At 39.4% G+C, this 27,182-nt stretch overlaps 1 protein-coding gene across 1 annotated transcript; it reads left to right on the forward strand.

Annotated features, from left to right (window-relative positions):
- The first annotated feature begins 10 nt into the window (after nt 1-10).
- On the forward strand, nt 11-25,602 carry SSMEM1 (serine rich single-pass membrane protein 1). The gene is made up of 7 exons (XM_082473153.1): nt 11-109; nt 923-1,012; nt 3,998-4,071; nt 7,007-7,061; nt 8,662-22,295; nt 23,171-23,331; nt 24,259-25,602. Exons 3-5 carry the CDS (start codon nt 4,045-4,047, stop codon nt 9,147-9,149), a joined length of 570 nt encoding a protein of 189 aa, XP_082329279.1. The 5' UTR covers nt 11-109; nt 923-1,012; nt 3,998-4,044; the 3' UTR covers nt 9,150-22,295; nt 23,171-23,331; nt 24,259-25,602.
- The last annotated feature ends 1,580 nt before the right edge of the window (nt 25,603-27,182 follow it).

Genomic DNA, 27,182 nt, shown 5'->3' on the forward strand with positions numbered 1-27,182 from the left:
ACAGGAAGAACGAGACTGTCTCTTCTCGCGAGAAGAGGGGAGTGGGGGAGGGACAGGGGCTAGGAGCGTTACCAGGGAAACAGCCGTTGGATTTGTGGCGCCCGCTCAGGTGAGGGGAGAAAGCTGAGCAGCAAAAATTCAGACCAGGTTCTGAACCCGCAGTAAAAAGTAATAACTATAAGAAAATGAATTTCTATATATTAATATAACTTTAGCTTCCTTAGGGCGCTTATGGACACATTTTTAAGCAGATTTTATTAAGTAGGGTGGCCAAGTGTAGGATACAGAGTACTTGGTGATGGGTCCAGACACCATCAGTAATGACAAAGCATTTCTCATACTTCTGTGTAAAAAAAAAAAAAAAAAAATTAAGTGTTCTGACCCGATGTAAATTCTAAAATATCCGTGTAACGAGGGTACAGCAGTAACAAAAACCAAATTGTTTTGTTAAAGTTGTTAGTGGTTTTGAGGGTTTTTTTTTTTTTTAAACACCCTTTACTTTTCCTGCATATTCTTTGGAAGAATTTCTAATCCTGAGGAAAAGGTTCATCAGGGAGTTCAGTTTGCTTTTATTTAACAAATACAAACGCCCACAATGTGCCGCTGAGCCGCGCGGGGATGTGAAAATAAAATCTTCCCTGGTTACCGCCTGGAGGAGCTCAGCCCGGGGGAGGCCGGCAGGTTCACTAGAAAGGCAGGTGAGGTGGGGCGCAGTGAGCCCCGAGGAGTCGCGGCGGGCCCAGCCCTGGATCCCCGCGAGCTTCCTGGAGGAGGGGACGAGAGCCTAAAGCAGACAGTCATGGTCCAGGATGCGTGCGCAGGGTCTGGAGACTTGCTTGTGGGGATGCAAAGTGTCCCTGTAATAAAAACATCACGCCGTGTCATAATAAGCTAACGGATTGTTACATCTTGTACGTCCCAGTGACCAAAAGTTTTTCCTAAAATGCTCCTGAGTTCCAATAGAAGAAAATGAAGTTTCCTCGTGATATTGCATGTTAATGAAAATCTGCAGGTATGCTATGCTCTTAAAGTTCTAACCAATTTTTTTGAAGTGAAGTTTTTATACTTTTTAGATTGCCTTAGCAGCAATGGTGTTTTGCTCTAGTTTTAGATATAGAGATGAACTAACTTGAAAATTGTGCAAATGTACAGTCAAAATTAGAATACAAGTTTCCTCCCCAACCCATGTCTGACTCTTTCATAAGAAGAAATTGTACATGTTTGTTGTAATTCACAACAGGTACATCTATGTTTTCCCTCTTAATGTAATCTATGAATTACTGTGCATTTATTCAAGGCTTAAAAAGGAACACGACTACTACCTAAATTAGATGTATTGTTGGCATTATGTATTAGTTTGCTAGGGTTGCCATAGCAAAATACCACAGACTGGGTGGCTTAAACAACAGAAATAAATTTTTTCACAGTTGTAGAGGTTGGAAATCTGAGATCAAGGTGCCAGCAGGATTGGTTTCTCCTGAGCCTTGTGTCCTTTGGCTTGCAGATGGCCCCTTTCTCTCTGTGTCCTCACAGGGCCTTTTTTTCCTGTGCTTGCACATCCCTTATGTCTCTTCCTTTTCTTGTAAGAACACCAGTCATTTTGGATTAGGGCCCCATCCTTATGACTTCATTTAACCTTAATTACCTCCTTAAAGTCCCTATCTCCAATTATAGCCAAATTGGGGCTTGGAGCTTCAACATAGGCATTTTGGGGAACACAATTCAGTCAATAATACATTAGAACTGTGTATGTTAATTTACAATGATATGATATATATCAAAGAGACTGAAAAAATGGATACCTCAGAGACTTAGATTTTAAAGACATTAAAGTACTTTCCTGGTGGTCCCTGGTGGTCTGCACTTCCAATGCAGGGGGCATGGGTTTGATCCCTGGTCGGGCAAGTTCTGCACGCCATGTGGTACAGCCAAAAAAAAAAAAGACATTAAAATACTGTATTTAAAGAAAATACCGTGTATACAAGTTTCAGGACAAAAAAAAAAAAAAAGATTATGGCAGAATGCACCATATTGAGATATGGGGCATATGCCTTAAACTTTCATAGAAGTGATTTGGACAGATCTTCCAAAAACTTAGTAATCCAAGAAATGTTTGTCAGTTCCTGTCATAGTTACTGAAGAATATGTCATAATAGGTTGCCAAGGAAGTTGTCATACACATGGAGTGAAGTACTTCCCAGTCTTCTTCATCCCTTTGAGCATGTTTTATTTTCAAAGCAAGAAGCCATCATGGGAGACCTTTTTTCTTTATTTTGGGAGGTGGATCCTCCCCCCATACCTATAAGTTTTACCATTCCAAATCAAGATTATGAATGCCGGAAGGATGACTCTTGTGGGACAATAGGGAACTTCCTGCTTTGGTATTTTGTCATTATATTGGTCCTGATGTTCTTCTCTCGGGCTTCTGTCTGGGTAGGATATCCTTTTTCATTTTAAATAATATATTTACTGTATACTAGGGGATTTTCCATAAAATAAATTTATTTTACATTGGTGAAACTACTTTTTAAAAGTTTGTCTTCTAGTTTTAAAAATAATGAAGTATCATTCTAGAGAACCCAAGAATATAGAAAAGGATGAAGAAGAAACTTTAAACTACTGTAATCCTATTTCCTAGAGATAACCACTGTTAACATTTTGGAGTATGTTCTTCTAGTTTTTTTCTTTTTCTGTATCACAGTATATCTCTCTTCATCTGTCTATCTTTGATCTTAGATGGTTGGCATTATGTTTTATATATTTTTATAACCTGCTTTTTTTTTTTTTAATTTTTATTTATTTATTTATTTCTGGCTGTGTTGGGTCTTCGTTTCTGTGCGAGGGCTTTCTCTAGTTGCGGCAAGTGGGGGCCACTCTTCATCGCGGTGCGTGGGCCTCTCACTGTCGCGGCCTCTCTTGTTGCGGAGCACAGGCTCCAGACGCGCAGGCTCAGTAGTTGTGGCTCACGGGCCTAGTTGCTCCGCGGCATGTGGGATCTTCCCAGACCAGGGCTCGAACCCGTGTCCCCTGCATCGGCAGGCAGATTCTCAACCACTGCGCCACCAAGGAAGCCCTAACCTGCTTTTTTAAACTTAATATTATATTGTAATCATTCCTCAAATTATATTTACACAGCAGCACTCTTAACGACTGCATAATTTTGTTTTATGGTTGCACCATAACAAATCTGCAATTTTGAGATATTTAGGTTGTTCTCAGTTTGTCCAAATGCTAAGTAATACTGGGATAAACTTCCCTACTGGTTAATGACCTCCAAATTCCTTTTGTAGCTGTGTGATTCTAATCAAAGATACAGAAGTTGTCATATTTATAGGATACATGTTGTAGGATTTTGGGTTTTTAGAATGAGGCATTACATTCTCCACATAGAATAAGACACAGAACTAAACTAAACAGAGCTAAAGTCACCACTCTAGACCACCTACTAGCAGAAAAAATGCCATCCTAAGGAGTGAGATAGCCCACTTAATCAGGGCTGTGATGCTCCCACATATTATGAGTAACTGAGCTCTTATAAATCGCTGATGTGGAATCCTTGCTGACCATTATTACCAGGCTGATGATTAATAAAAACACGACCATTTAGCATTACAGCCAGAGCACTAGGCTGGCAATGGTCAGCTAGGCTGAATGCTGTATCAGCTCTAGATGGAGAGGAGGAGGCTTGTTATGTGTATGCCAGCTGGATTCCATTGTAATAATCAAAGACTCTTCCCCTCATCACCTCCTCCCCCTAAAAAGAAGTTTCATCTAAAGTCTAAATGCTTAAGATAGATACTTTGCCAAAAGAATATTTAGAATAGTGATAGTTTATACATGTCTTAGACTCCCTAGCTAAGTACATTGAATTTGTCTAGCCTGGCAAGAAAAGCTACTTTAGAAAATTAACAAAAAATTGAAATTGGTTCTTGGCAAGTTCATCATGAAGACCCCTTGAGAGGTCTAAGTTCTTTCTCTGCTCCCTTGCTTGCATCAACTTTTGGAGTCATAGAGCCCTGAGCTTCAAGGACCTCAAGAGAGCTTATGGCCCAGCCTTCTGCTTGTAGGCAAGTAAGTTATCAGTATCCATCCTTTGTTTTTTTATTGATAAAGCCCAAAGAAATTAAGTGACTTGTCCAATGTCACGTGAGTGGTTATCACAGAGAGGCGAATAGACCCAGGTTTCCTGCCATATCATTTGTTTGTTTCATAGCATAGTTGAAATGTTGAATTATATCTATTCAGTGCTGATTAAAACCTTAATTATCTTAGAGGTTTTGTCTTTCACTTTGTACCCTTATGGCAGCTATAATCCACTCAACTGCTTCTTCTAAAGGGTCCCAAATTTGAAATCTGAGAACCACATGAGAGCTGGTCAAAAAGGATGGAATTTTTCCTTCACTTTGAACTTCATTTTCTCTGCTAAATTATGAACGTTTATTTACAAACCTTGAAGTAATGGTAAAAGCGTGATGGAAATGTGGTGGTAATTATCCTCAAACATGAAGCACACTGATTTCCTCTGGATTTGCCACTGTCTAAGATGCATGTACCCTCTTGCTCTCAGAGATTATATATACTATATTTAGTTTATATATATTTTTAGTGTTTATTCAGACAGCTAGTGCTGGAAGTTTTCCAAACAAAACCAGTCCAGGCTCCTCTTTTTGCATATGTGGAAACTGAGCTTAGGAGGTATTAAGTGGCTTGGTAAAATCACAGTGGAAGAAAGGCAGAGCCATAGCCCAGATCTCACCACTGTCCTACCCTACACTTCAGGGCAGGCACTTCTGCTGTTTTCACTCAACTGAGTCACACACAAAGACACTTAATAAAATGCTTTTGGTAACCACAGTTCATATGATTCCACTTAGCTTGATGTAAAATCTTTCTTTTGATTTTGTGATTATATTTTGATTTGACATAAGTCAAATATGGAAGCTTTCCATGAAAAAGATATAAACCTAATAAGTGTTTTAAAACACTTTCCCCCCGAATTACAGAAGTACCCATTATAGAAAATGTGGACATTATAGGAAAGTAGAAAAAATGAAATAAAAACCACTCCAGATTATATAGAAATAATCAACTACTATTAACTTTTTAAGGTTCATAAACTTCTAATCTTTTAATAATCATCTCTATACATTTTAAATTTAAAATAAGGCCACCCAAAAACATTTTTAAAAAAGAGGTATCTTAAAAGAGGATTTCACTGAAAGCTTTCAGAGAATGATTTCAGTAACCCAAAAAGCAAAGAGGTACCTCGTTAGAGAAACTTGCCTACCATTGTGGAGATCAGGTATTAAGAAAGGAATGGACCAAAGATCTTAGATTGCAGTTATGAATAGCCAAGTGTGGTACTTTTCAACCCAGAGGCAGTATGACTTTCTACATAAATTCATTTTTTCCCTAATTGTAGACAATTTGAATAATTAGAAGGAAAAAAAAATCAGTTTCAACACTCGAAGCCACTATTGCTAACACTTGCGTACATCCCTTAGTCTTTTTTCTTTTCATATTTTTAGCTAACTTATGATCATACGGCATATACAAATTTGCATCTTGATTTTTAACTTAATATTATAACATTTATTTCCTCATGTTAGAACATACTTTTATTATAATTTTTACAACTATATATTGTATGATTGTATGATTACATTATAATTTATTTAACTATTGCTTCCTTTTTTAAAAATTAATTAATCTATTTTTGGCTGCATTTGGTCTTCGTTGCTGCACGCAGGCTTTCTCTAGTTGCGGTGAGCGGGGGCTACTCTTCGTTGCGGTGAGCAGGCTTCTCATTGCAGTGGCTTCTCTTGTTGTGGAGCACAGGCTCTAGGCAATGAGAGCTTCAGTAGTTGTGGCGTGCGGGCTCAGTAGTTGTGGCTCGGGGGCTCTAGGGCGCAGGCTCAGTAGTTGTGGCACGCAGGCTTTGTTGCTCCACAGCATGTGGGATCTTCCCAGACCAGGGATCGAACCCTTGTCCCCTGCATTGGCAGGCGGATTCTTAACCACTGCGCCACCAGGGAAGTCTGAGCCTACTTTTGAATTTTGTATTTATATTACCCTAATTACATTGGGATAAATATTTCTGTACATAAAACTTTCTCTCTTTTGGAGTTTATTTCCCAGTGATAGATTCCCAGAATTATTATGTGCCAAAAGTGTTATGAGTATTTCTAAAGTACTTGATATATTTTGAAGGAGTTGCTTTGTATGTGTATCTTTTAGCAAAACCATTTTCGGCATCAAAAAGTGGGACGTGTGAAAAATGGGGCAAATATATTTATGGAGTATTGGGGCAGAATATTTGAAATTGGAACTATTCAAAGAAATCAATTTCTTCTAGTTGCCATATTCACAGGTAATATATTATGGTTGCATTCTGGAGGAAAGTTTCTGAAGGATTTAGGAGATATAAGTCTATGAATTCATATAAAGATCTTAAAGAATTATCATAACATAACCTGATAAAATGTCCTTTAAAAAGTAATTTTAAACTGGGACTTCCCTGGTGGTCCAGTGGTTAAGACTTCGCGCTTCCACTGCAGGGGGCATGGGTTTGATCCCTGGTCGGGGAACTAAGATCCCACAAGCTGCACATCATGGCCAAAAAATTTTAAAAAGTAATTTAAAACTAATCCTAGTACTATCATATCTGTTTTTAAATGACATTTAAACGATATTTCTCTATAAAATCAGTGAATACAAGAAAACTTTGTAGCTAATAGCTTCTTATCAGTATTATTTTCTCTCAATCTTTGTTCCATTTTGCTGGGTTCAAAACATTTTGGTAGATCCTGCTGTCAAAGCATGGTCTTCTTAATGGGCAGCAGAAGTAGGATCACAATAGTAGGAACTCAGTAAGTATTTATTGAACTGTGCTGTTTAAAATTAGACATTGTCAAAGGGCCCAAGGCAATAGTGTTTCTTAACAAGTAAATATGAGGGAAGAACAACCAACTGAGATCACTATTACTAATCTATATTTCTGAAACAGATGTCTGAGAAGAAAAAGAATGAAGACAATGGAACAAGCACTTCACTAAGTAAAGGTGAGAGCCAGTGCATATTTTATATTGGACTATGATGAGAGAAATATGTGTTGTGTGTGGAAAGCAAACAACAGAGGTAAATAGCCAAGAGCGTTATAGAGCCTCCCCAGACCTGTGGTGGCCCACTGGATGAGCACCTTGCTTTGGTGCAGAAGGACTGGTTAGCTACTTCATCAAAGCTGCTAGAGGCTATAAATTACTGGTAGGTAGAGCTCAAGCTGTCTTTTCATTCCTCAGCATTCTCCCGTCACACAGCTTGCCTTTCACACACATTTACTGCTAATGTTACCACAGGACTATGAGCTCTATATGACATCTTTTTCAATAACCTATAAATAGTGGTATGCTGATAAATGTCTAACAACTGGCTCTCCAAAAATGTGTGTATATATCATTTAAAAAATTTTACTAATATAAAGGATGTATATCAGACAATTTACAAATAATAAAACATGTAATACACTTTATGGTAAATTCCATATAGACCACTGATTCTCACAAAATACTTTCTTTGATTATAGCCTTAGCCAACCTATAGCTGCAATAGATGAACGAGTGTAGTTCTAATATGAATGTTATTGATACTTTCCTTTAAGTTAAGGAGTAAGATGAAAGAAACAGAAAGATGTATGTTGGAACTTAACTTGGTTGTTAATGATGTGTATGACATCTTTGCTGAGCTGGATAATAGTTTTAGAATACTCTGGAAGAATATTTCCTCATTTTTTGGGTGCTATTCACAATATAGCAGCTATAGGCATGATACCTTTAAATGTAATCTATGTCAATAATATGTTCTCCATTACTTTAAGTCTAGACAATCAACAAAACCATAAATGAAGACCCGATTCTTAGTGCTTGTTGATTTTTATCCCACCAAAACTAATTTCAGGTTACCAACATGATGTCACTGAACATAGGAGTTAGGAAGAGATGCACAGTAGCACATCATTGCATAGTATTTCCGATATCCAGAGACAACAGACATAAATAGTAGCTTCAAGAGCAAACCTCACAATAAAATCTAGTAAAATAATTTAGGAAGTGATGAGTTTTGAGTATTTATTACATTTATTTGTAACAAATTGATTTAGTGGTAAGTTTATACAATTTAATTTTTACTAATAGCTGTGTTTAACAGCCATCTTGCAAAATTCCTGAAAGTTTATCGGTTCTTGTGAACTGGCTGGTATGAGCCAACTCCAGCACACCAGTGCATAAAGAGAAGATCCTTTTTAGTTTTCTGCTACCCAAATCACGTTCATATACACGCTTGCATCTTTAAGCTGTCAAGGCAAAGGTAAAAAGGTCCTTCTCTGGAAAAGTTTGGAGACCTTTCCCTTGATATTATATCAAGGGTCCATGAAACTTCAAAAGTAATATGTCAAGCATCTATCTGGCCCTTTTGGTTTTTAGGAGTTTTGGTATGGTACTGGAAAATGAAGTCAGCTGCCAACACTTGCAAATGAGTGGGGAAAAGTGGTGGCTTGGCAAATGGCAGCAAAGAGTGAGCCCACACCATAGGCTTCCTTTCTAGGTAAGATGAGATTATAGTAACCAGCAATGTGCCTAACTTGTTGATTTGTTTCATTGTTGTTAGCAAGCAAAGATACTTCCTATAAGCGGCAAAACAAAGATGGTGCCTGGGATTCTTTGCAAATGATGACAAAACCAAAGCAGAACCAACTTACTCTTGTAACTGACTCAGAAATGGCTTTGGTCAATGCATATCTTGAACAAAGACGAGCGAGGCACCATTCTGAATTCAGCCGGGTGAATCAGACCCAACCTGACAGTGATACTACTGAGTGTGAGAGTGAAGTATCTAACTCGGGAGCCTCCTCTTGGAAGGAGAGTGAAAGTGAACACCACCAATCACCAGCCAGTATTAAGAAGAGAAAAATAGCTCAGAGGCAAAGGAATATGGGAGGTTGCCAAATCAGGGAAAGGCCCTGCCTCCACTGCAAAGCCATGAGAACCAATGAATGGCTGACCCGCCATTTCCTTCAGAACACTTCAGTAACAACCCCAAAGAAGGGAGATATTCAAGAAGGAAATTCTGGACCTGGTGTTAACAAAATTCAGTAAATTTTGAATTTTATCCAGTCCTTACCTTACTTGAAGCCAAATGAAAGAGATGAATAAAACACAAAAAATCACCAGAGCTCTAGGTGAGGAGACTTTTACAATAAAGTCTCTCTACTAACAACAAAAACATTCTTGGAATGCAAGAGATAAAATTTCAGATAATTCTTTGTCCAAAAACAGGCCAGTGAATTTGTTTATGGCACCATTGGAGCATCAAAGATCTACATCCACTGTGATTTTTTTATTCAAAAGAGCACAAGACAGATACTTTATGCCTTGAGTGTATGTATTTTGTTTATATCTGTAATACAAATAAGGAACCTCTTTGAAAATTTATTTATGTTTAGAAACTATTTAAATTTATATGTTTTGGTCATCTGATTGACTGAATGAGTTAGGTAATGTTGGTTGGAATAGAATTAGCTCATATTCTCCAGATCCATATTTACAGGTGGCTCTACCTGAGCTGTATTTTATTTTTTGGCCGGGAGGCTTGTGGGATCTTAGTTCCCCCATCAGGGATTGAACCCAGGCCCTCGGCAGTGAGAGCGTGGAGTCCTAACCACTGGACTGCCAGGGAATTCCCTACCTGAGCTGTACTGATGCACATGTGTCAGCTTGGGGCTGGAATGAGACCGGATTCCTAGAGTAGACCAGAAGGACAGCTGGGCCATGGGCTGTCCGTGGTTATTGTCCAAAGGGCATGACAAGTATTAAAGAAAAAATTATTCTGGCATGTGTTAAAATGATAAGGAAGATTTTATTCAAGACTATTTGTAATAGGGGTCCAGTCTATTGCAACTGGGGAGAGAAATCAAGCTCAACTCCAAATACAGCAAGTTCAAGTGGGGATTTATAACCAAGGAACAGGGTAAGGGTGTCAGTGGATGGAAAATTACTAAGAGGAGCCATCAAGGGTAGGGGGATTTCTGCTAAATTGACCTGGCATGATTCTTGCTAAAGGCAGACCAAGGACTTATACAGCAAAGGTAGAGGATGAGGAACTTGATCAGATGTCAAGGGTGCTCAGATATCAAGGGTGGGAGACTGTCACTAAACTTACTTAGCAGAATTCTTGCTAAAACTGGACTGGGCAGCCAAAGACAGGATGGGCGCCAAGGTTGAGATCTGGATGAGAAGAGGGCTCGGAGGAGCCTAGCTCAAATTTGTCAAAGAAAGAGTCTTTATTGAAAGTTAGCTGCAATCCAGACATAGTTGGGGCTGAGTTTTCCAGTTAGGCGGGGACCCCAGTGGTGGGGAATTCAAGCAGGCCTAGTAGATGGGTGGCTATTCTGGAGGATGGCAGAACCCCAAGTGGGATATAAAACAAGGCCCAGATCCCAGAGAAGAGGGCTGACAAGGACAAGATAAGCAGCAGGGGCTCTGCGCTGGAGTTCAAAGAAGGGTTTAAGTGTTAGGGACGGATTTGGATACTACAGCTTAATACTAAGAACTGAGCCTTTTATGGGGTATTGGGAGAGATACAACAGAGCTATTACTGTGGGCTTGGGAGTTACTCCTGATAATTTCAAGTTCCTTAACTAACGGCAACAAAGAGACCCGGGAGGCAATGTGGAAGCCCCAGCCACTGGAACTAGGCCACTAGAATCCAGGACATGGGGTGACATTTCTGAGCTTATTTGTGGAGACTGTCTTATTCAGATTTCCTCAGGATTGGAACAGGTCTGAGGCTGCAAGTGAAAAGAGGACAACTTCAAGTTTCAACTCAAGCATCAACTTTTCCACGAAGACTTCCTTTACTTCTTGATTTTACCCTCCTCCACTTTGTCCCCTCAGGCAGAACTCACTGTGCCCTCCCTTATGCTCCAATGTACCTTGAAAAGTTCTCTATCTCGGCACCCTTAACATTTTATTGCATGTATTTGTTTGCATATATATATATATCTCCACCCTTAAAGATAGAGTCCATGACTTATCTGTATCTCTGTGACCCAGCACAGTGCCAGACAGCATGGCAGATAAATAATGCAGTTGAATCAATATGCAGAGGGATTCATGAATGCAAAAGGGAGGAGCTGAGGAAAGCAGAGGCAGAGAAAGCAGGGCAGGGGCCAATATCCAAAATTTAGTGAATGATTCTGGTATTTCTAACTTGACATGATCAAGATGCTTGTTATCTTGTTTATTTAAATAGCACCAAAACAAAACCCAAATACCAAAAGACAATAAAAACAAACTCAAAATATAGTAAGTTGCAGGGACAGGATTTAGACCCAAGTCATCTGACTTCAGAGTTTGGGCTCTTAATTACTGTGATCTTAGCCATTATTCTCTGAAGATGGAAAAATCCTGATTTCAAGGTAAGTCAGTTACCACCTCCCACACAGCCATAAGTGATATCCAAGCTGACATAATCTCATCAGGAAGAGGAGGACAATGACTGTATTCTAGATAACAGAGTACGATGGGTCCAGGCCCCAAATGTGTTGCTTGTGGATCTAAAATATAAGCAATGAACTATTATCTGAAAAGTCACGTATGTCAAAGACTACTACTTTTCATGGTCTCATCTGTGGGGCTAACACAGGTCTGAGTTGGGGGGTGGGAGACAGGTGTCCACTGGAAGAAGGAATCATGGATGAGTTAAACCAGGGGCTATAAATATGAAGGGATTAATTAGGGTAATTTGTAAGTACATTAATCGAAAAACAGAGACCAAACACAGCTGGGAGGACAGCCAAAGCCAAGGAGAGAAATACACTGAATCAGAGGAATAAGGCAAGGGCATTGTAGGATGAGGAGCAAAAGCATGGCCAGACTCATTGGAACTGAATTGATGAGCGAGGTACGGAACACGTGAAGTGGGAGATAGTTCCTGAAACTAGGGCTGCAAACATTAGTTGTGGCTTGGTGTTCATTGTATTCAGAGCCTGTGTGAGCTGTCAGGGTGGGGCCCCTGGGCTTCATAACAGTCCCTTCAGTCTGTCCTTGCTGAATGGGATAAACTTGGCCACCTGTGGTTTTTATGGTAGAAGGTTGTAACCTGTTTGGGTAGCTTGCTTGTGGGGAGGCATGGAACGCTTGGGCTTGCTTCCTGTCTGTGGTCCATCCATGCAACTAAATGGTCAGAACTGACCTGTGTAGCAATGTCGACCTACATCAAGCATCACAACTCTTGTCAGGAACTGTGAGGGAGGGAACTATGGGATGCAGGGAAGTTTGTTTTGTTTTTTTTTTTTTAAACAATATATTCTTTTCTTTTTAAAATTTAATTTATTTATTTTTGGCTGTGTTGGGTCTTCATTGCTGCGCGGGCTTTGTCTAGTTGCGGCGAGTGGGGGCTACTGTCTGTTGCGGTGCGCGGGTGTCTCATTGCAGTGGCTTCTCTTGTTGCAGAGCACAGGCTGTAGGCGCGCGGGCTTCAGTAGTTGTGGCGTATGGGCTCAGTAGTTGTGGCTCACGGGCTCTAGAGCACAGGCTCAGTAGTTGTGGCACACGGGCTTAGTTGCTCTGCAGCATGTGGGATCTTCCTGGACCAGGGCTCGAACCTGTGTCCCGTGCGTTGGCAGGTGGATTCTTAACCACTGCACCACCAGGGAAGCCCAGGGAAGGTTTTAAGAGATGGATGTGAAATGAGAAATGAGAGTATACACATGGGAGGTGTTTGGAGAGGGGTTGGGGAATAGGGGAACTGGAAACTATAGCTACACAGTAGATAGTCTCAAACTCTGAACCTCTGCCCTCCAAGATTGGGTGGTGTGGTTTTGGTGGAAGGAGAGGCAAGCCAGTAGCAATAACAGCAACAATAATAATACTGATAACAGATGACGTTTAGAGAGTGCTTGCTATATGCCAGGCACCAAAGTAAGCATTTTATAAGGATTAATTTACCCTTCACAAGCTTGCATCCAATTTTATGGATGATGAAACCGAGGCTCAGGGAAATTAAATGATATACCCAAGATCATAGAGCTGGTGAGTGTTGGGGAGTTGGGTCTTGGGTTTTGTCTGATCACAAAGACTTTGTTTTTACCGTGATGATAACACATTATCCATGTTCTTAATGAACAGTGATTAGATAAGAACTTGAGAGACCAGACACCAAATACCAAACCGAGTCCAGAGACTAGAGAAGGACTATTCATGGAAAATGGAGCCAAGGGTCAGAAGCTGAGCAGAGATGGGAGCAGTTAAGTAAAGCAGGGGAGGGCTGACGCTGTTCAGTGGAGAGGCCTTATAGCATCATCTTGCCTCATTTGCAGTGAGTAAGGCTGGACAACTATCAGTAGATCAGGCAGAAACTCAGGGTGGGCTTTTGAAAAAAAGAAGGGAAATGGAAACTTAGCTGAAAGGGTTGGTGAAGGTAAGAATGAGCTTTGTACTGAATGTTGAGGAATAGGAGGCAGTAGTGACTAGAGCAGTGAGGTTGATGGCCAAAGATTTGAGAGGAGAATTGGGGGAGGACACCATCAAGAAAACCACATAGCTACAGCTCCTTCCACTGTTACTGACCCTCCCGCCTAGGGCCCCCAAAAGTGTCCTCCTGCCTGGTGTCATTGGAGCCAACAGAATGAGACTGAGTTTGGTTCAAAAGGAAAGGAAAGCTTTATTCTTTGATCAAAGAATGGGGAGGTGTGACCTCTCGCTCTACAGTCCACACTCTTCCCAACAGGCTCTGGGCAGGGCTGCTGGATAGGGATCTTGTCAGCAGGGAGGGAGGCAGAGATCTTGCGGGGCAGGCACAGCTGCTCTGCTCAAGGCTCCAGGTTGCAGTGCTGGGCGCAGCATCTCTGCACACGGCCTGCTGCCGCCGCCATCTTGAATTGCAGTGTCGTGTGCAGAGCTTCTGCACACGGCCCACCGAGCTGAGGTGTCCGAGCGGCCATTTTGCACTAGCAACTCTGGGCTGCAGTGCCAGGTGCGAGGCTTCTGCACGCGGTACTCCATGAGCAACTGAAACTAGGCGAAGCACAAAGGAAAAGAAAAAAAAAGGTTAGACTTTATTACCCAGATTCTATTTTTATTTACTGGGAATTTTTAATGGGCTTTGCTGGTGACACCACCGCCATCCCTTTGTCTCACAAAAGAATACTATCTCCCAACAGATTCCAGGGTAGTGTTTTCAAAACAGCGACCCATTAATAGATTGTGCAGTCAATTTAGTGGGTAGTGACTAGCATTTATTAACAAATGCATAGAAGATAACAGTGTCGCACATAATAAAGGTAAGTATTGTTTTTGTTTTAGTGTGTGTGTACTGAGTTGCAATCAATGCAAAATGTGTTTCTTAACTACGGTAGGATAGAAAATAGGAGCCACCGCTCTGGAGGAGTTTTCTTTGTCGATTTTCTGTATTCGCCAGCTATTCCACTACGTTATGAAGGCAGGTGTCACTCTATGCATTCGTGATTGTTGTATGCTAGTAATTAGTAAATCATCACTCAAACACTAAAGGATGGACCAACTGTCTAGATTAGTGAAAAGCTTGAATTAAATTATACAACTTTAAAAGAACTTTAGATTTATTATTTTCAAATAGAGTAAGTGAAAGCAAGCTAACCAACTGTTGCCTGGTACACAGGGGTGGGTTTTGCCTTGGTGAATAAACAAGAGTAATTTGTAATTGACATTTCAAAGAAGCCTTAGAAACAGGCCAGCCTTTGTTTAAATCATAATTACCCTGTTTGTATGTAAAAGGATACTTCTAAAGCTTTTCAAAACAACTGGTTCTTTTAAGTAGATAATTATTCCCTTTCCAATCTTGTTTACACTATTGAGAACTGCAGTGAATTCTTTTTTTTTTTTTTTCCATAGATAGTACAAAGGTTAACTTCAGCCAGCCCTTCCTCAAATTATCACAAATTCCCAATTAGTGAATTCTAAACAGGGTTTCCCTGTAACAATATACCAAAGACTTGTATGATGTGTTCTTTATTGCTTTGAATAACATCTGACAAGTTTCCAAGTACCAGGCCACCTGGATATTCTCTGTCTGTCAGGAACATATGGTCACAGAGGTGCATTGGAGGGTAAGAGGAAATACAAATCAGGCACAAACATGCAGGGGTAGTGAAGGAGACAAAAGGGAGAAAATGTCCCTCCTCTTTTTTTTTAGTATCTAATACCAACTAAAGTGTACATTTATAGGCACTTTTTACTGTAAAGAAGAGTTGCACTTTAAATTTAACAAAGCTACAGACGGAAGTAGAAAACCGAACTTTTTTGTATGAGACTGGAAGTTATTAGGCCCAGAGAAGCTGGCAAAAAAGACATATTCCAAAAAAAAAATTATACTTGTCCTTTTTTGCATAACATTTCTCACTGCAGATTTCCACTCAGTGAACAAAAGGAAGTGCATGAAATACTTAAAAACAAAAACAAAAATGTTATAATCCCAAACAATACTGTTTTCTAGTTCTTATCTTTTATCTTCTGAGCTTGGCCTCTTTCACAGGCAGACCCTCAAGCTGCCTGATTACAGGGGCCTGTTGTCTATAATTGTCTTTGTTTATTAGGGCCCTCTGTCACTATGAAGTTTCATGTGTTCAAAATCTTGATTTAGCAGTGAGAAAATCAGGCAGGGAGCCAACTCTGCTACTAATTAGTGTAAACCAAAAGAGGGAAGCAGGGAGATAAATAAAAACCAGGTCCCAGTGGAAGGGTCTGCAGCCAGGGTTAGTAAAAGTGATGTGGCAGGTCAGAGAGTTGAATGAGACAAAAGCGCTTGGAGAAATTCAACTTAGGGCGAGAGTCTTTTTGTCTCTTTTCTTTGATTGCACCCCTTCAGATGCAGCAAGAGTCTGTGGTAGCCTCCATCAATTGTTTTCCTTCTGTTCCAGCAGCTCCCCATTTTGTTCCACTGTTCTCCTTCCCTTATAGGACTTAGGTCCCAGTCGGTCTAAGTCAACCAGGGTGGTGCCATTCCCCTTGTCAGTGAGTGGTTCATGCATGGGCATGTGATCTAATTCTGGAAAGGGAAGTTTGCTGGTGGGGGCATTCTGAGAAAAGTTTTTTCAGTCTTAAAAAAGACCTGCACTGGGACGAAATTGTCCCTTTTCGTTTGGCGGGTGATGTTGATGACTTCAACTGTGACAGGTACCTGTGTCCATAAGGACATTAGTCTAAACATATCAAAGTGAAAATATGGAAAAGTCTAGGTCCTGAGCTGCTGAATTAAGAAATTCTGGAATCATCCTACTTTTGGACTTTTTGTTAGGCAAGAAAATTTCCCTTATTAAGCATTTTAAGTTGGCTTTTCTTTTACTTGCAGCCATTATGAAGTCTTAATCATCTTTTATCCTCTATGATTTCTAGAGCAGCTCCTTTTGCCTATTATAAGGTGCTCAGACGTTAAATAAATACTAAGTACATGTACTCCTTTGATGGAGCCTGTGGTAGTGATGGTGAGAGCTGTTAATAGCTGAGAAAAGGTCTTTATAATTGTCGTGGACTTTTTGGGTTGACTGCCTCAACCCTTTTCTTTTCTAGGAGCCTCTTTTTTTCCCTGATTCTCATGCATGTTGTTACAGTGTGATCCTGCCTGTTTCCATCCCTTCACCCTGTCCAGGCATTGATTTCAGTAGGACTTTCTTCCAATCAAAGTTCCTTCCTGAGAATTTGGAATTGGGACCAGTAAAGAGATCAGTCTCCTTAGGTGACTGGACTTAGAGCAGGTTTTCACGTTTCTCTTCATATAGATTGGAAACCAGGGAAAGAAGGTTGTAACAAGCACAAAAGAATGAAGCAGAGAAGGGCAGAGAGATGCAATGGGAAGTTCTGATGGTTTTCAAGTCCCTGGTTCCAGTTAATTCCTAAGGCCAATCTGTTTACCCTCTCATAGGCATCATGACAGACACTTCACTCGCTGGCTCTTATAATAAGTTCCGCTTTTTGCTTATGCTAACTCAAGTGAATTTCTATTACTGGAAACCAAAAGAATCCTTAAAACACTTGTGTGCTGGTAAATGTTTAACAATCGGCTCTGATTGTTAAAAGCCCTGATTTTGTAGCACTTGCTGATTTCTGTGATATAAATACTCCCACTGTTGCTTATTTCACATTAACAAAGTGACATCACTGAACGTGGAGTTGGGAAGAAATGAGCACAGTGGCTCTGGTGAGCTGGTCTGTGACAGCTCCAGCACTGCCTAAAGAATACAACACACAGCATGCTTTTCAGAAAATCCGTGTTAAACGGGAGGTTCAGGGATATACACTGATGGCTGCTAAGCTGGGAATTCCGGTATTAAAATCTTTTAATTAATTTTAAATGTGCAGAGTCTTGGGACTCAGGGAATAGAGGAAGTAGGATTAAGTTCTTAAATATTGAAAAAAAACTTTTAAAAGTATTCTAGTGATTTGGGTGTATTGGGATGAGGTGGGAGGTAGGGAGCTTGGACTGAGGAAGGGAAAGAGGCTGGGAGTGTAGCTGGAAAGATGGGGAAGAAGGTGGCCTGTGTGAGGGCAGGGTCCAGGCCTTGACAAAAAGGAGAATATCACCTTCTGCAGGTGAAGACAGGCATTCTAGGGGTGAGAAGCCAAGGCTACCTGGTACCCCAGGCCACCACACTAACAAAGGACTAAATTAGGTCATTTGGCTATCACCTGTAAAATCTCCTGACCTGCTTTGCTTTTGTGTGAAGTTCCTTTAAAGAGGGAAAAGCCTTTTATTACACAATTAAGATAAGAAGGTATAAAATGTATATGCAGGGTTGGAGTAATACATTTATTGTGAATGAGGTCAAATAATCAATCAGTAAGTCTGGCATCATATCCTTCCCTCCTTTTGAAGAGGGGAAGTTGGGAGGGGTGGAGAAAGATGGTATCAGGACTTTAAGAAGCCCCTTCCAAGCCTAGCCACCTTCCCACACTTGATTCCTCTGCCTGAAACACCAGTCACCACATCTTCAAATGTTGGACTCTTCAAATGTTGAACCACTCCTCAATTTTAAGACCAGTCTCAAAGATCGCCCCTCTAACATTTTCTGTGGCTCTCCCAGGAAAGCTGGGTTCCCACAGTTGAGACCCCTGTTGTACCCCATCATATCTTGCTATCATGAACCCCCAGTCTTTCCTCTCATAGGTTTGATGTTCAAAAACTGGATTTTTGGACATTATTCATTGACACTCCTAAACCCCAGAACTTGGATTTTTGTACTTGAGCTCATGAATGAACATTTCAAATGACTGCACTGTTTAGTTTCAATGGCATCAATATCTTTGTTCACTGGTGTTTGTACATCTATTTGAATAGTTAGTCCTTGACATTTATATGTGGAAAAATGAATGTGTCGATGTTAGTGATAAGAAGAATAGATTTTAGAGATTTAGTTCATTTGAGACAAAGCTGGAAATCATTAGACATGCTGGAAGGGGTGCATTTTAGCATCAATTACATATTTGGACTTAAGCCTGTTGACTCTGCTCATTTGTAGAAAAAAAAGATCAAAATTAAAGAACACATATAAAATGCTGGAAAATATATTCCTGAAGAATATATCTGAAAGGTGATGTGAACTAATTCCTTATATAAAAATTAATTCCAGATGGAACAAAATTGAAAGATAAAACAAGGAAACCATAAAAGTACTAGAAAAATGCACTAGTAAAAAGTATCCTAATCTCAAGTAGGGAAGACTTTTCCAAGCACAGTACAAATAAAATCCAGAAGCCTGGGCACTAGTGGAACGGTGTACACTGTTACAGCCTTCAAGAGAAGGATTTAGCAATTCAAATCCAAAAACTTACAGATATGAACCTCTCACCTACTATTCTACTTTTAGGAATTTATTCTAAGGAGATCATCATGGATATACACAAAGATTTACCTAGTATTTATATTGTTTCAAATGATGAAAAATTAGAAAAATCCTAGTGTCTTCTAATTGTCAACTGGTTAAATCAAACAGAACAAATCCACACCAACCAAAGATAAGGGGAACATTGGGACTTCCCTGGTGGTCCAGTGGTTAAGACTCTACGTTTCCAATGCAGGGGGTGAGGGTTTGATCCCTGGTCGGGGAACTAAGATCCCACATGCCATGCGGTGCGGCCAAAAAAAAAAAAAAAATTAATATACACTATTCAACAACTTGCCTTTTTTGCTTATAAATATATTTTTGACATAATTCCATGTAAGTTCATAAAGACCTATATCATATCTTTTTAATGGTTGCATAGTATTCCATTGTATAGCTCTATCATAATTTGTTGAATAAGTTTCTTATCGATGAGCATTTATTGGTAACCTAAGTATATGTACTGACACGGAAAGGTGTCCAAATGATATCTATATAGAATGTATATATATTTCTTTTCCTTTCCAGCTCTAAAAATATATGACTGTGTGTAGATCCACTTTTAATTTAGAGTTGCATGGTTTGGCTCTTAATTATAAGCTATATTATAATTATACTTTTAATGTATACATGTTAATTGCATCTCTCCATCTACTGTAAATTGTAAGCTCTTTGGAATGAGGGATTATCTTCACTTCTGTGTTTTCCAAAATGCCTATAAAAATGTTTGGCACTCACTTTGGAAAACAATTTGGCAGATCCTAAAAAAGTTAAACATAAGAGTTACCCTCTGGCCCAGCAATCCACTCTTTTACTTACTTAATTCATTAAGTTTAAATTTTGAATATGATTCAAAATTTCTATGTCTCTTTTACATCAACTATAGTTTTTTTCTTTTTACCTTTTGACCCCCTTTGCCCAAGTAATAATTTTTTTTAGCAAATCAGGAGGTTTTTTATTCTTCGAAAAAAAGTTTCTTGACATTTAAAAAAAAATCTTGATGAAGATCTTGAAAGGAAATTTCTAATTGCAAGTAATGTCACTGTCATCTTTTTAAATTTTTTGATTCTGTAAACTTTATATACAAATGAAGCAACCGCTAAATTCCACAGCTTTAAAAATTACATACCTATTACCATCGTTTGACAATTTCATCGAGAGAGTATAGATGAGAGCTTAGCCAAAAATTAAAAACACATCTTTTTGGATTTGGATTTTCTCAGGGGAAATAGCCCACAACACTGCATCTTCTGTTTGAGCATATATGGCATCTCCCCTGAGCCTGGTCTTCTCCACATATGATAGGAATAAGTGTGGAAAAGTAAATGTAGCAAGTATTTGTTTTAGTGAAACCTTTAGAACCTATGTCTGAGGCTAGATTGGACACTAAGCCCAGGGACTTATAAAGGCCAAGCCTGTGCTCTGAGGTTTCAACCCTTGATATTCCCTATGAGTTGAGAAAAATAATGATTTCGCCTTTGTGTGTGTGCAAATTTATGTGTTTTTTCTCATTTTTTAATTGAAGTATAGTTGATTTACAATGTTGTATTTGTTTCATATGTACAGCATAGTGATTCAGTATTTTTGCAGATTATACTCCATTATAAGTTATTACAACGTAATGGGTATAATTGCCTGTGCTATATAGTATATCCTTGTTGCTTACTAAATATATTTTTAAGTTAAAAAGTAAGTTGGACAGTATGTATAGTCTGTCTAAAATTTTGTAAAAGAAAAAAATAAGCTGATTAATATATACACAGAAAAAAAATTTCTGACAAGATGTATATACCCAACTGGTAATAATCATCAGAGATACAGATTGGCACAGGGCAGGGGGCAACATGAGAGGTAGTCACATTTTTGCTATAATTTTCAGCAATATTTGAATGTTTTTACTATGAGAATATTATTTTAGAAGCAGAAAAATATGTAAAAAGTATACAAAGGTAATATAGGAGTGTTCCTTATAATATGCTTTGAAATAGTGAAAAATTGGATGTTATATACAAGGGATTGGTTAAATAAATTATAATATATCCATATCATGGAATATAATTTAGCTCTCCCCCAAATATAGTATCATCTCACACTTATAAAAGTAACCAATAATAGCAGTATGTTTTTATATAGCTCAAATTGTTAATTATCTCTAGGGATACCTTAACCTTCTGAGTTGTTTCTGTAATGTTTCAATTCTTAATGAGCAGCATGAATTATTTCTGCAATTGGAATAAAGGACTATTATTTAATGCATATTGAAATTAGGGATTTTATAATATATCTTAGCTCTTAAGAATTAACTACCCCACCCTGTTATATCAGGTAAATCTATTGTTTAACTTTTATGCATTAGACTTTTGTATACATTTCCAGGAATGTATAATGTATTTTAGTTGAAGACTTTGTTTAGATATCACTTTTTTTTTTCTCTAGATCAGTGCTATCCAATAGAAATTTAATGCAAGTCACATATGTCATTTAAAATTATCTAATAACTACATTTAAAAAAGTAAAAGGAAACAGGTACAATTAATTTTAATAATATAATTTATTAACCCAATATATCTAAAATACTATCATTTTGATGTGTAATGAATATAAAAATTATTAATGACATGTTTTACGTTCTAATTTTCATACTAAGTCTTTGAAATCTGGTGTGTATTTTTATACTTGCAGTATATCTCAATTTGGATGCTAAATTTTCAACAGTTAAAATGTCCTACCAAAACATTACATTGTTTTTAAAGGAAGAATATTTTACACTGCTTCAGTTTTTAAATTTGAGTTAAGATTAATTAAAAATTAAAAAAATTCAATTCCCCAGTCACACTAGTCATATTTCAAGTGGTCAATAGCCACATGTGGCTGGTGGCTACATTCTTGAAACAGTGCAGTTATAGAACATTTCCATCACTGCAGAAAGTTCTATTGGACAGTGCTAGTCTAGACATTGAGCTCTTGACTGATAAAATCTTATTCATCTTTGGAGTCCTACAACTTAACAGTGCCTGTCACATAGTAGGTATTCCATAAATGAGGGATCCATTCATGGAACCTGAGCTGGGGTGATCATAAATGGGAACCTGATGCAGACAGAGAAGGATGAGAAGACAGATCTTCACAATTTGGTGTTGGATGGTTATCTTCCAGCTGAGGAAGGACAAATAGTTATTGTACTGGAGGTTTTTTGAGCTTGGTGTTGGCAAACAGTAAATGATCTATGAATTCTATTTGTTCTTCCCAACTGACTTAATAGAAACAAGAATTTGTGTAATAGACTTTTAGACCTAAGCAAGCACAAAGGCTGTCTTTGGAAGAAGGCCAGGGCCCAGTGTAAACTGGGTCCCACTGGATTAACATGGTGATTGTCTGCTGGTGGCAGGTGAGGGCAGCAGCGAACCACCAGGGTGGTGAGCTTTGAGGAGCCCCAAAGTATGGGTAGGTGGGAAAATGAAGTATTAAGGTGAACCCAAATCAGGAACTCACAGACCAAAAGGAAAGCCAAGGCTACAAAGCACAGCATCAGGAAGGATGCAAAACCCAGTTGGGACCAAGGTATAAGGAAAGATGCCAGGACCTGTGGTTTCCCATCCCACCTTAGAGGGAGGTTTGGTCTTTTCTTTCTTTCTTTTTATGTAAATTATAAGCAAATTGAAGAAAATTAAAGTTACTGTTAACCACACAGAAGTGTATAGCCAAATCACTTGTTTAAGTTTTTGGTGTATTTCCTTCCTATATAGTCATTATTTTGAATGCATGTTTTGTTTTGTAAGTGGATTCTAAAAAAAAAACCACCTTAATATTCTGTAAACATCTTTCCATGTCTTTACATATTCTTAGTATTCTTATACATCATTTAAAAAAATTATTTATTTATTTATTTATGGCTGCGTTGGGTCTACATTGCTGTGGGCGGGCTTTCTTTAGTTGCAGCGAGCAGGGGCTACTCTTTGTTGCCGTGCGTGGGCTTCTCATTGCGGTGGCTTCTCTTGTCATGGACCATGGGCTCTAGGCGCGTGGGCTTCAGTAGTTGTGGCACATGGGCTTAGTAGTTGTGGCTCGTGGGCTCTAGAGCACAGGCTCAGTAGCTGTGGTGCACAGGCTTAGTTGCTCCTCAGCATATGGGATCTTCCCGGACCAGGGCTTGAACCTGTGTCCCCTTCATTGACAGGCGGATTCTTAACCACTGCGCCACCAGGGAAGTCCCAAGGGTACTTTTCTAAAGACAGCTATCATCTTTCTCTTTCTGAATTACAGATTCCCCAGGGATAGGTTGATAAAGAGGTGTTTGGTCTAAAATGGTCTTTTCCTAGAACTGAGTGGAAATACCTTGGATGACTGGACAGCCCAGAGTGTTGGAGCAGTGACCCAGGGTCTGAGGATGCCTGCTCTATCCCTGATCACTCCTGAGGATTTGTGTAAGTCACTTCCCCTTTTGGGGCCTCATTTCCTCATCTGCAAAGCAAGGGGTCTTCAATGGTTTCTTTCCATCTGGAGATTTCTCAGTGAGTCTCAAAAACAGATTTTATTGCGGTTGATGGATAGGTTCATGATGTGGATTGTGGTGATGGTTTCATGGGTGTATACATATGTCAAAGCTTTTCAAATGGCATATTTTAAATATGTGCAGTTTATTGTATGTCATGTATATCTCGATATAGCTTTCTAAAAAAACTTATTTTATCCAGCTTTCAGAATGATGAGGCGGTAGAAAGGATGCTACTCTATTCTGATAAGCATCTGTTTATATTGTCAGTAGCAGAGAGAAACAACAGTGATTTCTGGAGTTTTCCCTACAGCTTCCTACTAAGGCTTGTGCTCTCTCCTCCTCCAACTTCTTCTATTCATTAAAAAAAATTACTGATTTCATCCATTCCAGGAAATGTTGATTTTGTTCATCTCAGACATTATCCTTGAGTCCTCACTCCTTTTTTGAATGCCTGAGGTTCAGGAGCAAGGGGTCTAAGCTTCAGCTGGATCCCCAATGTGGCTCTAGGCTCATCCCCACTATCTTTTTCAGGAAGAGAAGAGAGCTGTCATGTCCCTAACACTTACAGTGAACTCAACTCATTGGGTAGTAACTCTCAGCAAAAATTCCTCTTTGAAAGCATATTGTAAGGGAGATAAAACAAATTCTTACAGTGGGACTTCACACACTGTGACAATTGGGTGAGGAAATGCTCAGAGGCTGCTATGGAGGTGGCTATCTGCCCCTCCTTTCCCACCCACTGGTATATACCCTTTTCCTGACTTCTCCTATACCCAGTCAGGCACCAGTCACTCACAAGGGACTCTGATCCTTCCACTGAAATGCCTCTTTGAGCCCTTCTCATGTATTCCCTCAGCCACCACCCAGCCCAGATGCATCGTTTAAAAATCTGGATTTCTCCAGGAAGCTCCTTGCTTGGCTTCCTGCTTAAAGCATCTCTGCCCTGCAACCATCGTGCATGATTCACCATTCTCAAGACTGCAGTCACTTACCAGCTCAGAAACCTTCCGAGGCTCTACATTTGCCCCTTTCATCAGGTATAAAGTCTTCTACTTGGACTGTGAGGCCCTCTGTCACCTTCTCATATCTTCTTTTCATATTCTACCTTCTCCACCATGCCCAGGGTCAGGTCTGCCCAAGTGGGGCAAATTTCCTCCCAACTCTATCGTGTACCATTTTCCCCTAGTTTTCTACCTTTCTCGTGTTTCCAAACCACCAGGAATCCATACTCTACTCAGCAAATCCTATCTGCCCATCTTTTCCAAGAAGCTTTTACTGATTCTGCAAGTACATTAATTTCTTTCTTTCTTTTTTTTTTAAAATTAATTTATTTTATTTATTTATTTTTGGCTGCATTGGGTCTTCATCGCTGTGAGCAGGCCCTCTCCAGAAGTACGTTAATTTCAATTCATATGACTACTGTCTACTTGATAGGTGCTGGGGACATGAGGATGAATTATGGTCTCTGCCTCTTGGTTTCTTTCTTCTCCCCAACACCCAAGAGAATGAAAAAACCAGAAACACCCTTAAGTAGGTACTTGAAAATTCTAACCCAGGGATTTAGAGCGTGTGCAGATAAAGAATTTGACACACCGAGTGAAACAGAGCAGGACTCTTTGGTCTTTGTCCCCCAGGTCCTCTGCCTGCCTTTTGTCTGTGGAAAAACTGTAGCCAAAAAATAAGTTTAATCAGAGAAGTGAGAACATGCAGAAACAAAGGAAAATAGTCAAAGGAGACAAAATAATAATAGTTTAGTCATTAAGCATAGTCAAGGACCTTTAGTTCTTCCTCAAGGGCTATAGGTAATATTCTGAGCCGTATCCTGTGAGCTGTCTTATAGATACTGAAACCCCCGCCAGGTGGAAGAAGTTAACTACATGATGACCAGACTGTAGCCATGACATAAGGTGCCACGATTCCAAGAATTGGCCTCAAGGAAATGGGAACAAACAGACCCTGGAACTGAAGACTAACTGTACTTGAAACAATCAAGATGATGCTGGTCAGACCACCTCATGACCAATTTCAAGGTGACGGTCAGAGCTGACTGTGCTGTTTCTGCATGCAGCCCCCTCCCTCCGCCTATAAAAGCTCTTGCCCCCCAATTGTTGGAGTAGGCCTTTGGACAGATGTCTGCCCTTCCCCCACTCCCCCAACAGTTGTAGGCATCCAAAATAAAGCAAACTTTCCTTTCCATAAACCTGGCCTCTTTATTGGCTTTTGAGCAGCGAGCAGCTGGACCCCACTTTCGGTTACAAGAGGACAGATGAAAATTTCCTTGTGTCTGTTGGTTGATACTTGCTAGGCTGAATATAATGTGTGTGAAGACTAAAATATAATAAAATATGAATCCTAAAAATAAAATGGTGTATCTTCTCCTTTTGCAATGAAGAACAAAGTCAGATCAATGTAGATGTATGTTTATAGACAAGGAAAGGTTGCCTTTGTTTAAAAAATCCTTTGTTTAAAAATCAGAATATATGTTATGGTCTAATCTTTGTTTAAGAAAAAGCTCTAAAACATGGAAAGAAGTTTGGAAAGATGTACTCCAAATGGTTTTCTTTGGGTGGAGGAATTATTGGTGATTAAATAAAACACTTCCTTTTAATCCAAACTTTCTGTAACAAGCAATTTCATTGTCATAATTAGAAAGACATTTTCATTTTGGGAAAAAGCACAGAAACAGGGACATCAATTTGCTACAAATGCAGATGGATCACTTTAGAAACAGTTCAAAATTGAATATTAAAAGGCCTTCTGTTTTGTTTTAGTATAGTGTGAAGACTGGAACAGACCATATCTACAGGGAGATTCAGCAGATATGGACTAAGTGATTGCAGTGTTTCAGGGTAAACATTATAAAAATAAACAAATGAGCCAACTAATGGAATGTGATAGACAGGATGCCTGAGTAATTACTATAAATGCTGTGCCCCTTTTCTGTCAGAGACCCAGAAAAGACTTTAACCTCTAGGTCTATCAATCTGGCTTCTATCACTGGTCAGAGTTAGTGGCACTTTATGTTCTAAATCATAAAGGCATGATTTGCCCTTGGTATGCTCTAGCAATTTTGTTTTCTTTCCATCAAAGTTTGTTATCTCATTGAAAGAATATAAAATGTATGGATTGGTGATATCACACAGGTGGGTGTCTACACTCTTGAGAATTTGACATGCAGGTGGGAATTCTACCATGTGGGAATTTACTTGAGTTCTTAGACTGCCAACAGGTCAGCCTCAGCCGTGGTCCCTAGAAATAAAGTTCAGGAGTGACACCGAATTCTGGACTCTTGGAAGATCCTTGACTATGCAATTGATCCTGTTTTCTGGTGCCCTTTTGGGGGCATATCTACTGTCGAGAAACATTTGTGGGGTAAGTTATGCTTTCTGATGCCTATTTGAATTTTGCTTACCTGATTCACAGAGTATCTCACTGGATTGTTGCAGAACAATGAGTGTAAGCGTTCAGCATTTTCAGAGTTCTTTTAGATTTGGAGAGAGGGGGTAGTGGAAATAATAGGAATGAGTGATAAAAAAAGAGATGAATGAATTTAAAGGAAAAAGAAAAACAAAAGTGAAAACAGAACACATGCACCCTATTTCTCTCTGTCCTTAATCTTTTTCCCCTCTGATGATCAGAATGTGGGGATGACAGACATCAGTGAAAATAAAGCTGTTTGGTCATTTGTCTCTGTGTCATCTCAGTAAGTGCTGGGTTACTCTCCCATCCTCCTCCCTACCTTTCCGGACTTCATCCTCCATGTCACCTTAAGTCCTCCCA

The sequence above is a fragment of the Balaenoptera physalus genome, assembly GCF_965194825.1.
Source record: "Balaenoptera physalus genome assembly, chromosome: 8".
Classification (NCBI taxonomy): Eukaryota; Metazoa; Chordata; class Mammalia; order Artiodactyla; family Balaenopteridae; genus Balaenoptera; species Balaenoptera physalus.

Excerpts from the sequence above, each read along its gene's own strand:
- SSMEM1 (XM_082473153.1), top strand. The coding sequence starts at position 4,045 with ATGGCCCAGCCTTCTGCTTGTAGGCAA. Across the intron at positions 4,072-7,006 it reads AGCCTTCTGCTTGTAGGCAA|ATGTCTGAGAAGAAAAAGAA; the intron begins GTAAGTTATCAG and ends TTTCTGAAACAG. Across the intron at positions 7,062-8,661 it reads AAGCACTTCACTAAGTAAAG|CAAGCAAAGATACTTCCTAT; the intron begins GTGAGAGCCAGT and ends CATTGTTGTTAG.